Below are 12,524 nucleotides of genomic sequence, written 5' to 3' on the forward strand. Positions count from 1 at the left end.
CATCTTTGATCAAGAATGGATTTTATGATCCTTGATAAAATGGTACTTCATAAAAGACTTGATGAGCTTTAAGGCAATCCAGAGTTTTGTTTTATTTTTTTCATTCTTGAATTCACTGATCCCACCAAGCTGAAGTCCAGAAATAATGTTGGTAAAACAATAACATCGTTCAATAAAATTATTTTAATCAGACTTTTTTCCCAGCTGCAGAGCATATCGTGCACTAAACTGTTGCAGAACTTTTCCGAGTATCCGCTCCTTCCCTGGTTTCACGTTTAGAGACTTCCTCAGGACAATCAGAGATGAAAGTAAGATTACAGAACAGGCTCTGATTGAGCAAAACAAGACATCTTATCCACTAAAAATATCGTAAAAAAAAAAAAACAAACATAAAAAAAACTGTTGTACTAGCAAACTTCTCAATGGAAACAGAAGTCAGCTCAGAAAATTGACAGATTATTTAGCTAAAAGAGACAAAATTCCCTTAAATTTATTTATTTTTTGGTAACCTACCATCAATGTATGTTCTCCTCTCTTTATGATTCTGTATTTGTTGTAACTCCACCCTTTCATGTGGAAAGGTGGTCTTTCTAGAAACCCTGCGTGCTCGTCTCCAGAGGATACGGCCTCTTTGTTGCACTCTTTGCTCTGTCAATCTCCCGTAGGACCAATTAGAGTCCAGCTTTGACTTTCTGGTTCTGACATCCAGACTGACTGTCCTACCGGAAGACGACACAAATGAGCACAGTAATGTCGTTTGCTTTCTTAGATGTCCAGGTTAAAAATTTCCAGAATCAATTTGATTCACCAGAGCCTGGAGCGACTCAATTCCAATTGATTTCCCAGATTTTTTTGATTATCTTAAATCGATTCAGTTTTGAGTTTACACATTTAGACACATTTGTTCAGAAATACATTGATAATCTATATATGTTTTTAAAAATTCTATAAAAATAATATATTAGTGAAATGATAATGAGAATGTTAATAATATACAGTGTTACATGGTTTTAACATTGTAAACATTGTTCTGCTTCTCCTGGAGGACCTTTCAGTTTGGCCACTAGGTGGTGATCACGCTATAGTATTACACCTTATTCCAGAAGAAGAAAAGTATGAACAAAAAACAATGTTTTAGACCACAAAAGGTTACTTGAAAAAATATTTCCTTAAAAGAGTCTGGAAAATTCATGTCTGAGTTTATAAAGATGTTTATTTAGTCAGCAATTTATGTTTAGGGTTGACCAAGCTTTAGCATTAGCCATCCTATGGGAAATTCCATTAAACATTAGCATTAAGCTAATGGACTTTAACATTATTTGTTAGATGAATCTATGCTTTTATGGATCGATTATTGATCTATTAAACAAAGATAGATTCCGATAAATCTTTTCAACCCACTTAAATATCAAATAGTAAATGGTGTTTACTTGTATAGCCCTCTATTGTCTTGCTTGAGGTCCAAAGTGCTTTACAGTCACAGGTCGACCGCTGTGCCTCTGCTCCACCAGAATGAGACGTTCTTGTGCAATACGCACAGCGCTAGCCCCAGGCCTAGCTCGCTACACTAGACCTAGCTTGCTATGCTAGTCCTAGCTCGCTACGCTAGTTCCACCCCTTGAACACTATGCTAGCCCCAGCATGCTATGCTAGCTCTAGCATGCTATGCTAGTCGTAGCTAGCTACATTAGCCCTAGCATCCTATGCTAGTCCCAGCTCTAGCTCACTATGCGAGCCCTAGCTTGCTACGCTAGTCCTACCTCGCTTTGCTAGGCCCAGCACGCTATGCTAGCCCCAGCCTTAGCTCACTACTCTAGTCAGTTGCGTGGTGAACAGCGTAGGAAGCTCTGCCGCCCTGGGACCAGCAGAGCTAGCAGGGTTGCCGCCCAGGCTGCAAACACAGGTGGGGCCACCACAGAAACTGCTAACAAACCCATTCGGGACCCACATTTTCTGCCCAGTTTTAAACCCATATGGGGCCCACTTGGCCCTTCTTGCTCAGCAGCCTAGAAAAAATACAGGGGTGTATCAGGAAGGGCATCCGGTGTAAAATCTCTGTCATATGTGGATTGGTGAAAGCTGATTTACTGTGACGACAACTTTTGAGGATTTTGAAATGTCTTTCTGTTGGAGGGGCAGCGTTGAAACTTTTATTTCTTGGCACAATCAAACCATTACCGTCTTATATACACGGCACGGCTCCACTGATACCTGCATGAAGACATCCCTGCAACAAACTGGAAGACGCTTTGAAATGTGGTGTGAAGAACAAGCAGAACAATCATGAAGACAGACAGACATGTCCAATTACAGAGTGTCAGCCGCCGCGATGCCTGTGAACTTTCTACCGCTCATTAACGCTTCCAAAATAGCGGGAAACAGATGGACTCTAATTTCAAGATCAACTTAACTGCCGTGCTGCTGAGACGGGAGCGCTCAGCGACTCGTCTGCGCTGAAAGAACAATCAGCTAATTGGCTCACTTAACTTCACCACAATTAGAATGTAAAGCCAACAAGGTGTCCGTGCAGAATTTCCCTCCGTTACAAGTGCGTGGAGTGTTTTCTGCCGCCTTCTTTAGAAAAACAACTCCTAACTAATTACAGCGTTCTCGGAGTGAGATTTCAATAATATATCAAGCCCATTAGAGATTCTGGAGACATCTGCCACAACAGCTCTTCCTTCCATTCACTGTCCGCTGGAGTTCAACCGCGAGCCGGGCACGCCGTCCTCCTGACAGAGCAACGAAAGTGTCGCCCAGACGACCTCCAGAAGCGGCGCAACAATTAAATCCAGCCTCAACGCAGAGCGAAAACAGGAAAGCCTCAGAGGGAAAGCAAACAAAAGCAAACCAACAACACACTCCAGGGAGGCTCTTCACTACTTCACTTAATCAAGTACAGAATGATTTGTCTGGATTTCTTTTCAGAATTATTTCCTTAAAAACAAGCCGAGTACCCCCCCCGCCTGTACAAACTAATGAGAAGAGGATGGAGAAAGCGGGCCCAGCCAGAGATGTACCTTCATCTTAGAGGCCATAGCGGTTTTAATTTGTAAGCAAAGGCAGCGCTGCAGCAATGAGATTTTAATTGATGCACATAAATAATTCCTTGTGTGTATTTGCACTTGAGTCAGACTTTCTGTTTATTTTACAACTGAAATTAGTCATTTTGAAGATTCCTGTTGACGCTCAAGATTTTACTTATTAATACGGCGCCCACTTAATATCCTCTGATCCGTTCCCAATTAGTGATGTCAAAATCCACATCAAACTCCCATGCAGACGGAGCTTCTGCTCTGCTTTAGTTTTTTTTTTTCTTCTTAAAAGTTGATCATAACATCACTTTAAGTTACTGCAGTTTTCCTGTTTCCTGTTGGTGATACCAACAAGAAGCTTTACTGAAATCTAGCATCATGTAAATGAGGAGTGTCGAACGCAATCGTACACGAGGTTTAACTCCAAAAAACACCTTAGATCACAGGCCGAGCAGGATAAACATCTATTGAACACACTTAAACTACATCTTTTAAACTTTAGAACCGGAACTTTTTAACATAAATTTGAGTAATAAAAAGGTAGGAATATTATTCCAGAATAAATCAACTTAAACCTTAAATAACTTTTAATATTTTTCTCTCAATTAAAATTATATTTTGTTAAAATTATACAAGTTAGAAATAAGCGCAAGATAACATCGGGTCATTAATAACAATAAAATAGAATTATCTGGAGGGCCGGATTCGGCCCCCGGGCCTTGACTTTGACACATGTTGTAAAACATTGTTCATTTACTTGTGAGCAGAGGTCTTCAGTCTTTTTCAGGCCATGAAGCGGTTTAATGTCAGACAACATTTCCCCAGACCAGATACCAGTGGGAAAACCTTAACTGCGTACTTACTTTCACATTTCAGTTCTAGAAGAAATGCTTTTATTTACCTTAAAGGACATATTTTGGGGGAAACCTCTTGAGAATTTTCTAGAGTAACAAAAGGAAACAGGAAGTAGAAGAATGACCAAGAAGACACTCACTTGAAAGCTGCTCAAACTCCGGGTGGTCTGGACTTGTGTTTGCAGTCAGATCCTGTAGAAAGTGTTTATATCTGCATAAAAAAACACAAACAATATTTACTGTCTTAAATACAAAAAAGATTAAAAAACAAACTGTGTTTTAGAGGTCACAGAACACATTTGATTAAAACATTATTAACCTTTACATTTACTTTGGCTGACCTCTATGGTGGTCTTTAAGTGAACAAAAAAACAAAACAAAAAAAAATCACTCAATGCACAAACATATCTAATATCACAATGACAACTAGAAAAGTTGTATCACCTGCGATAACGCGACTGTGAATGCTTTTTGTGCTGAAAGTTGTCACCAAAGATGCTGAAGTTTTTTGCTGAAAATAGTGACGAAATCTACTTTTAAAGCGATTTGCTGAAAATATAAAAGCTACTTGCAAAATGTTACATTTGCTAAAAGACTGGAAATTTCATTAAAGAACTATGAAAGAGCTATGAAGTTGACCTAAATTAATGAAAAATCAATAGTAAAATTGCTTAAAAATCCCAAATACATGCCGGTTTTGCAAAAACGTTTAGTGTGTTGCTTAAATATGAGCTAAACTCCAAATAAGCGAAAAAAGAGAAAAAAAAAAGCTAGCTTGTTGCTTAAATTCTAGCTAAACTCCAAAATAGCCCAAAATTCCTTAATAAACTAAATTAGTCAAAAATGTTAGTCTGTTGCTAAATTAGAAGCTAAACTCTAAATTATCCTATAAAAAAACAACCTCAGCAGATAACAAATTAGCCAAAAATGTTAGCATGTTAGCTAATTTGAATTAAACTCCAAATTAGCATAAAAATAGAGGATAAAAAAAAAATCCTCAATAGATGCTTAATTAGCCAAAAAAGTTAGATTGTTGCTTAAATATGAGCTAAACTCCAAAATAGTTTAAAATTCCTCATTAAACTAAATAAGCCAAAAACGTTAGCCTGTTGCTAAAATAGAAGCTAAACTTTAAATTTTTGAAAATTATTGTAAAAGATGAAAACATAGCCCATGAATATATTTAAAGGCTTACAAAGCATTTACGGTAAATAGAATAAAGCAACAAAAAATGTATAGAGGCATTTGGTCGCCAGACAAAAAATGACAAAGCCTGAAGAAGACCAATGCAGAGACCTGATGAGGAGCTTCAACCTCCACAGATGACACATTAACATCCCAAATTCTAAAGTGTACCTGGGTGTTTGTGTTTACATTTCACAGAGATAGAAAGAGTGAAACATTAGCAAGTAGGACAAAACAGATCCATACACAAAATGTGACCTGGCAGGTGCCAGGTTTTTATCTTCAGCTTCCAAAAAGTCTCGCTTCCTGTCGTCTGGACAAAGTGACCCTGAAGTCCATCGACAGCTGAAATTGATTTCTAGTGTCTGTCTCGGTCCTGCCTGGCTCTACTCTCAGCTGCTTTCCCCGACGAGAGGTGCCACAGAAACGAGCCGCTCATGGCGCCTGCACGACCCTCAGCTCGGATAGGAAGCGGTACGCAAAAGGCCGATTTGGAGAGTAAAATATTCATCAATTAAATTAAAACGGCAAGAAACAGTGAACAGGGAGAAAACATCCAGATTGCCTTGATTCAGCTTTTTTAACTAGTAATAAAGAGTCAAACAGCAAAAAAGGTGAAGTTTGACCACAAAGAAGAAAGTTTTTACTACCTGTTTGTTATTAGTTGCATGTATTTAAAGACATTTCTTCATAAATTCACAGTTATAGTTGCTCTTGGGTGGGCAGACTTTTTTCTAGCATCTCACTTTTTTAATCTGGAGTATTTTCTCTGTGCTGTAAAACTTTAATGCTGCAGAGTCTCTGGTTAAAACTGTTTTCATGAAGGCCAGAGTGCCAGTCCAGACTGCTGCTTTAATCAATTGAAATGTAGAAAAAGCTCCATGAACTTATTCCATGAATTTACTCCTGAGCTCATACGCCTGGCAGAAAATGTGCTGCTCTGTGCAACATTATGTACACTGTAAAAGTCAAATACACATAACACATGTGTCTGCCCTGAGAAAAACACACACACACATGCAAACACACAAATCTATGGCTAAAAATGGACAAAAACATCTGAATAAAAAGCATATAAATTGATTACAGTCAAACCGATCGCCTTTTATCAACCTAAAGCTGGAATTTAATTCTTTAACTTCCACTTTGACGGAAAAAAGAACAGTTCACTCCAGTAAAAAAATTACGTTTTTAATACGTTCTGGTGTTGAATTTTAATGCTCACAATTCAGAGATGAACTTCTGATGAACTACTGCAGCTCTGCAGAAACTATGTCCTAGAAAACAATTAATATTTTTTCATTAAAAAAAAACCACTGGGAACACTGAAAATAAATCAAACAATGATTGGAATGAGACTTTAAGTGGAAACACATTTAAAACGGGTCCTGTGCGAGATCTAGCCAAGTGTTTGAGGCGTGGCAAATGAATCCAATCAAAGATGAAAGGATATGAATGTCATAACGACTGCTCGTTCATTCACCTTTCAACATCAGTGGTCGTCAAACTGAAGTGACGATCACTGATTCACACAGTTTGGTAGAGATTTGTCTGCTGGATGTCCTTCCCAACACAATTCTCTGTAAAAAAGCCAGCCTGGAAACCGGCACAAGAAGACCAAGACTTGGGCCCTCTAGTGGAGAGACAGCAAGTGTTGCAAACAGCTTACTCAAGTCTTGTGGGTCATGACTCAAGTCTCGAAGGGTGGTGACCCAAGTCTCGCGGGTCGTGACCCAAGTCTCGTGGGCCGTGACGCACATCTCATTGGGCGCGACTCACGTCTCGTGGTTCGTGACTCAAGTCTCGCGGGTCCTGACTCAAGTCTCGCGGGTCCCCTCTCATGTCTCGTGGGTCATGACTTAAGTCTCGTGGGTCATGACCCAAGTCTCACGGGACATGACTCAAGTCTCGTTGGTCCTGACTCAAGTCTCGCGGGTCCCCACTCATGTCTCGTGGGTCATGACTCAAGTCTCGTGGGTCCTGACTCAAGTCTCGCGGGTCATGACTCAAGTCTCGCGGGTCATGACTCAAGTCTCGCGGGTCATGACTCAAGTCTTGTTGGTCATGACGCAAGACTCATGGGTCATGACTCAAGTTTCGTTGGTCATGACTCAAGTCTTGCGGGTCATGACTCAAGTCTCGTTGGTCCTGACTCAAGTCTCATGGTTTGCGACTCAAGCCTAGTGGGTCCTAACTCAAGCCTTGTGGGCCGCGACTCACATCTCGTTGGGCACGACTCACGTCTCGTGGTTCAAGACTCAAATCTCGTGGGCCGCCACTCAAGTCTTGTGGGACTCGTCTTAAATCTAGTAATTGACTCAAGTCTTGTGAACTGCAACTTAAGTCTTAAGAGTTGCAACTCAAGTGTCATTGGCTGCCACTCAAGTCTCGTGCTTCGTGACTCAAGTCTCGTGGTTCACAACTCAAGTCTCGTGGCCGTAACTCACGTCTCGTGGCCGTAACTCACGTGTTGTGGGTGACGACTCAAGTCTCATGATTTGAGACACAAGTCTCGTGGGCCGCCACTCAAGTCTTGTGGGCTGTGACTCACGTCTCCCCTACTTAAGCCAGAGGCTCACGTACTTCCAGGTTAGTCACTGGAAACAGGTCAGAGCTGTTTACAGCACCAGTGTCTGCTGCTCAAGTGACTAGTTAGGCAGTTATACATTAAACATCGTACAAGTTAGGTGGACACTAAAAGTGATGCTAATGCTAAAGCAAAAATACACTTTTAAGAGCTTGTGTGGATATTGGGAAATTCATGCAACCTCCTTATAGCAAGACATCCAAAGAAGCTTAAGTCTCTCAAAACTATTGAGAAATTACTTCCAGCCCTAAAACCAATATTAAATATTAAGGGGAGGAAAGTCCTAAAGAATCCATGAAAATGGGATGTAAATTGACGTGCTCACATGTTCACGCATGAGCTCAGCTCGCACAGAGCTGAACATGACAAAAAGACAAACACAATCTGCTTTGGCCTACTTAACAGGAGCTTCTAGTCCAATCTTGTAATAACAAATACATTACAGGCCTAATTAGAGCAGAGCCCTTTGTTTTAATTATGGAGAGGAGAAGAAAATCTAATTACAGCAACTATGGAACAAAAAGGAGAGCTCTAATGAGGACCGTTCTGAGAAATGTGTACCAATCCACACTAAGCTTCACTGTTCCGGCCTTTATGAGCAAAGCAAAGACAGAAAGACGATTAAAAAATATGATTCTGCTCCAACGCTGCAAATTATGATAACCTCAGCTTCAGAAAGCGAGTAAGTAAGTGAGTCTAAACCTTTGCCGAGAGAAAAGGCGTGATGTCACATTCTGCTGCAAACGCCACACACCAGAAAGCACAATGAGAGAGTTAAGTAAAATGCAGGTGTCTTTTCATCGTTCAATCAACTGTACTGAACAGAACAGAATCAATCTCTGGTGTTTGCAGATGATGTGATCCTTCCAGAAAATCAGACACATCTTAGTCTGTGATTGGTGTGAATCAACGTTTCTATGGCAACCACTCTCACCAATCAGGAGTGAGCTTGTTGGAAGCTAAGACATGATCAGACTTTTGTGGAAAAAGTGTTGCACAAGTAATGTTAAAAAAACACTAATATTATCACTTCTTTACAGGTCTGAAGCTTCAGCTGTGCTACAGTCAAGGTCGGCTTCAGGGGCGTTAAAGTCAGATTGAGTCCAGACTGGAGATATTTCAGGTTCATTTCAGTGTGAAATCCTCCTGTTATTAGCTTCAGCTGAGCATCCAAGCGTCTTTGTGTTTAGAAGCTGTTCTTTTTTGCCCAACAACATCAGTTTTTACCATCAGTGTAATGCCTAAAGAAGGGCAAAAGACTTTACACCTCGGGGGGCCGGATCCGGCCCATGGGGTAATTACATCCAGCCTTCCAGATCAATCTATATTATCATTATTACCAATTTAATTTCTTGCAAAAATCTGCTCTGCTGTTAGATTTAGGGTAATTTGTTCAGTTTACAGTGCTAGTGGTTGGACCTGCACAATACATCGATATTGATATCGTGATATCAGGTTGTGCGATTCGCAAAAGACATGGTAAACCGCAATAAATGGTTACCTTAGATTTACACACATGCTTGGACAGAGAAACCACTATGTTTTAAAAAAGCTTCCTACATTGTAATTGTTGTCCATATCAGTTTTGGCCAGTACCACCAGAAAAGTAGATCCTTGTTCTTAGGGGTTCCCCTGACAACTAACTTCTATTAAGATAACTTGCAGTATAACTTGTGTTGACATATTTAACCCTTTAACTGCCTGCTCAACCAAACCGTGGGAAACATTTAGAAAACATGTTTTTAAGAATACTGATTGTGTGTTTTACTACCCAAGGTACACAGTCCCTAAAGCAGGGGTCTCAAACTCATTTCAGCCGGGGGCCACTGGAGGCAGATTCTGGGTGAGGCCGGGCTGCATCAGGATTTTCGCAAGAAAAGCGCTGATAAAACATTCCAATGTTCTTAAATATCTTTGTTTTTAACTATAAATATATTAAATAATGAATTAAAAAGCAGGCAAATCAGTATGGAAGTTTTTTGGTTCCATCAGACTCTGAATTTTTTTATGTTAAATTTCTGACCCATCGAAATTTTAAGTCTCGAAATTAAAAACACAGATTTTTTTTAAGATAGAAAATATTTTTGGGAGCATAAATTTTGCTGTTTAAAAAGCAAGGGTTGAAAAAATATTCACAATAAAAATTCAGGGGTAAAAAATTCAGAAAAAAAATCAGAGGTTAAGAAAATTCTGAATAATAATTCAGAATAAAAATTTAGAGGTTAAAAAAATTCAGGATAAAAATTCAGGGGTTTAAAAAATTCTGAATAAAAATTCAGAGGTTTACTCGCGTTTGCATGAACAGGAATGCGCGCCGACGCAGCCGGTGTGTGAACCTTAAGATTCACAGACGCGCGCACGCAGGTGCGAGCCAAGCTCAGGATCACATTTTGGACAGGCGGGAGCAGCGGATCACCGCGCGGGGCGGGCTACAGGTTTGTGGCTCGGAGCTTGTGGAGCTCTGATTCAATAGGAACAGTCCACACGTCAAAAAAGCGTATTCCTCAACATCAAATGTGTATTCATTCTAAGAGAGACATCCACAGACGGACCTGGTAGCTCCTCCTACACGCGGCGCAGCGACAGAAACACATTTTTTGACAAGTCGCGAGCAGAAAATTCCCCGCGCGGGGCACGAGAATTTATCACGCGAATCGCGTTTGGTGCTTCATGGCTCCTCCTCCACCCAGCTGACTGGAGGAATGACTGAGTAAGCGAGGCACTTGGACAGCCCGCCGACGTCCCGCCTCCAGAGCCATATACCTCTCTGTGATTGGTTCGTTCAGCACTGCACACAACAACTGTCATTCATATCAGCCTTGCGGGCCGCACTAACAGTAATCTTTCATATTGAGACGCGGGCCGCAAATCATCATCCCGGGGCCGCAGATGGCCCGCGGGCCGCGGGTTTGAGACCCCTGATGTAGACAGTCCAGTTACTGCATGTTCTGACCTCTTAGAGCCCATACTTCAGCTTCTTCTGCTTAAACTTATGCAATGAAGCAATTAAAGAAACCACCTTCTGCAAAACTGCAATCAAACGTATTTCCGCAGGAAATACAATTTTCTAGTTTAAGCTTTTCTTTCAGTTTTTTAGGCTAATTTGGAGTTCAGCTAATATTTTAGCCTCATGCTAGCTGTTTTGGCTAAATTAGACATTTTAACAGTTGTTTTTGGTTAATTTAGTATTTTTCTTTATTTCCTTTAGGCTGTTTTGGAGTTTAGCTCCTCATATTTCAGCTACATTTTAGCAGTTTTGGCTCATTTAGACATTTTTTTGCATTTTTTTGACTGATTTGGAGTTCAGCCAATATTTTAGCTAGCTATCAGCTTCAGCGTTTTTGTCTTATCAATTTCAGTATCTTTGGTTATCAGAACAAGCATCTTCAGTTCAGCTTACAGCATTCACACTAGCATTATCGCAGATAATATCTAGTTTTTAAAATCTTTTAGTAGAACTCTTCTTCTATGAAGATTACATAAATGAATAATTTAAATGTTTACATTTGGACTGTGACTGTTACACTTTTTCTGTTAGCCTACAAACCGACCCCGGCCCCACATCAGAGAACTAAACAGTTGTGTGCCCCTTACAAGAAAAGGTTTGGGGACCCGGCTCTATGGCAAGAAGGCACTGGGACTGGATGGAGTCCACTCCAGAACCTGATGACTCTGTTAGCAGTGGGACTGTCTTAGCGGAAATGTCTCTGCAGCAGCACATGGCAGTCGGGGCCAGTACTATTGGACTGGCGGACAGGGCTGGTGGTGGTTCCCCTTTTCAAGAATAAGACCAGAGGGTGTGTTCAATCTACCTGGAAATCACACTCCTCAGCCTACCTGAGAAATAGTCCAGGAAGGCTCGGCTCCTCCCCAGTGACCATGTGACTTCAACTCCACCCACAGTCTGGGCTCTGATACGCAAAGCTGAATAAATTATCTTTATTAGTGAGTTTGCATTGATGTAATCAACTTAAATGGTTAGTTTTGTTGTATTATTTAGTTTCCACAAATCTACTCCTTGAATGTGATTCCGCATGGACAATACTTAGCTCTAAATTGAGTCTTTTTCCCTCGGACAGGTGTTCTGTCAGAAAGTCTCTGATCCATTAGCAAATAGGGGAGGGGGAAGCCCAGGTGTAAAAGTTTCTCTGCTAGGATTTCAGGGACGAAAAGGTCACGTCATTTGTACAATTACATAATGTTTACTTTTGAATTAAAACTGCTTTACTTTATTTTATTTTATTTAAAAATTTACAATTTAACTTTTTCACATTTTTTATTTCTTTTAACACTAAACTGAGTACTTTTCAATTTAAAATTGTCTTTATTTTTGTTATTTCTGTATCTTTTCTTTTGCTTCTCCTAGTGGGAGAATTGCGCATAGCGGCCATACCGTAAAAATTCAACTTTTTGAAGTTTTAAGTGCATTTTACTGTTCATTCCTCTCTACGAAGAACCCAAATGTGATATTTTGATCCATTCATTCATTTAAGAGTAATCCTCTGCAGCAGCCCCTCCCACACCCACGAAAACAAGCGGGTGGTATCGTGCTGACATCATCACGATGTGAACCGCCCCCTCCAGGAAGAATCTGCTCTGCCAACACCGTCCTCAGTCTAACACCAACACTCACTTTCTCCACTGAGCTAGTGGTGATCAGCAAAAAACTTTCATTCTAGATGCAGAATACCGTATATCTTCCAGGTGTGTCCTGTCTTCCATATACTCCAGCTCAAACAGATAGATTTTTTCTCTTCATCACTGGACCGGATTAAACCATCTGGCAGGCCGGATTCGGCCCAAAGGCCGTTTGACACCCCTGATCTTAACAAATTTACACCAAATTAGTGAAAAGTGCCCTGT

General features: G+C 40.5%; 1 protein-coding gene across 1 annotated transcript in view; it reads right to left on the bottom strand.

Moving 5' to 3' along the window:
- Nucleotides 1–12,524, bottom strand: part of arhgef39 (Rho guanine nucleotide exchange factor (GEF) 39) — a 55,281-nt gene that overhangs the window by 19,372 nt on the left and 23,385 nt on the right. Inside the window, exon 6 of the mRNA XM_024282467.2 lies at nt 4,030–4,100. Coding sequence (XP_024138235.1) covers nt 4,030–4,100 — 71 coding nt within the window. The remainder of the gene's footprint in view (nt 1–4,029; nt 4,101–12,524) is intronic.

This window comes from Oryzias melastigma, linkage group LG23, assembly GCF_002922805.2.
Source record: "Oryzias melastigma strain HK-1 linkage group LG23, ASM292280v2, whole genome shotgun sequence".
Classification (NCBI taxonomy): Eukaryota; Metazoa; Chordata; class Actinopteri; order Beloniformes; family Adrianichthyidae; genus Oryzias; species Oryzias melastigma.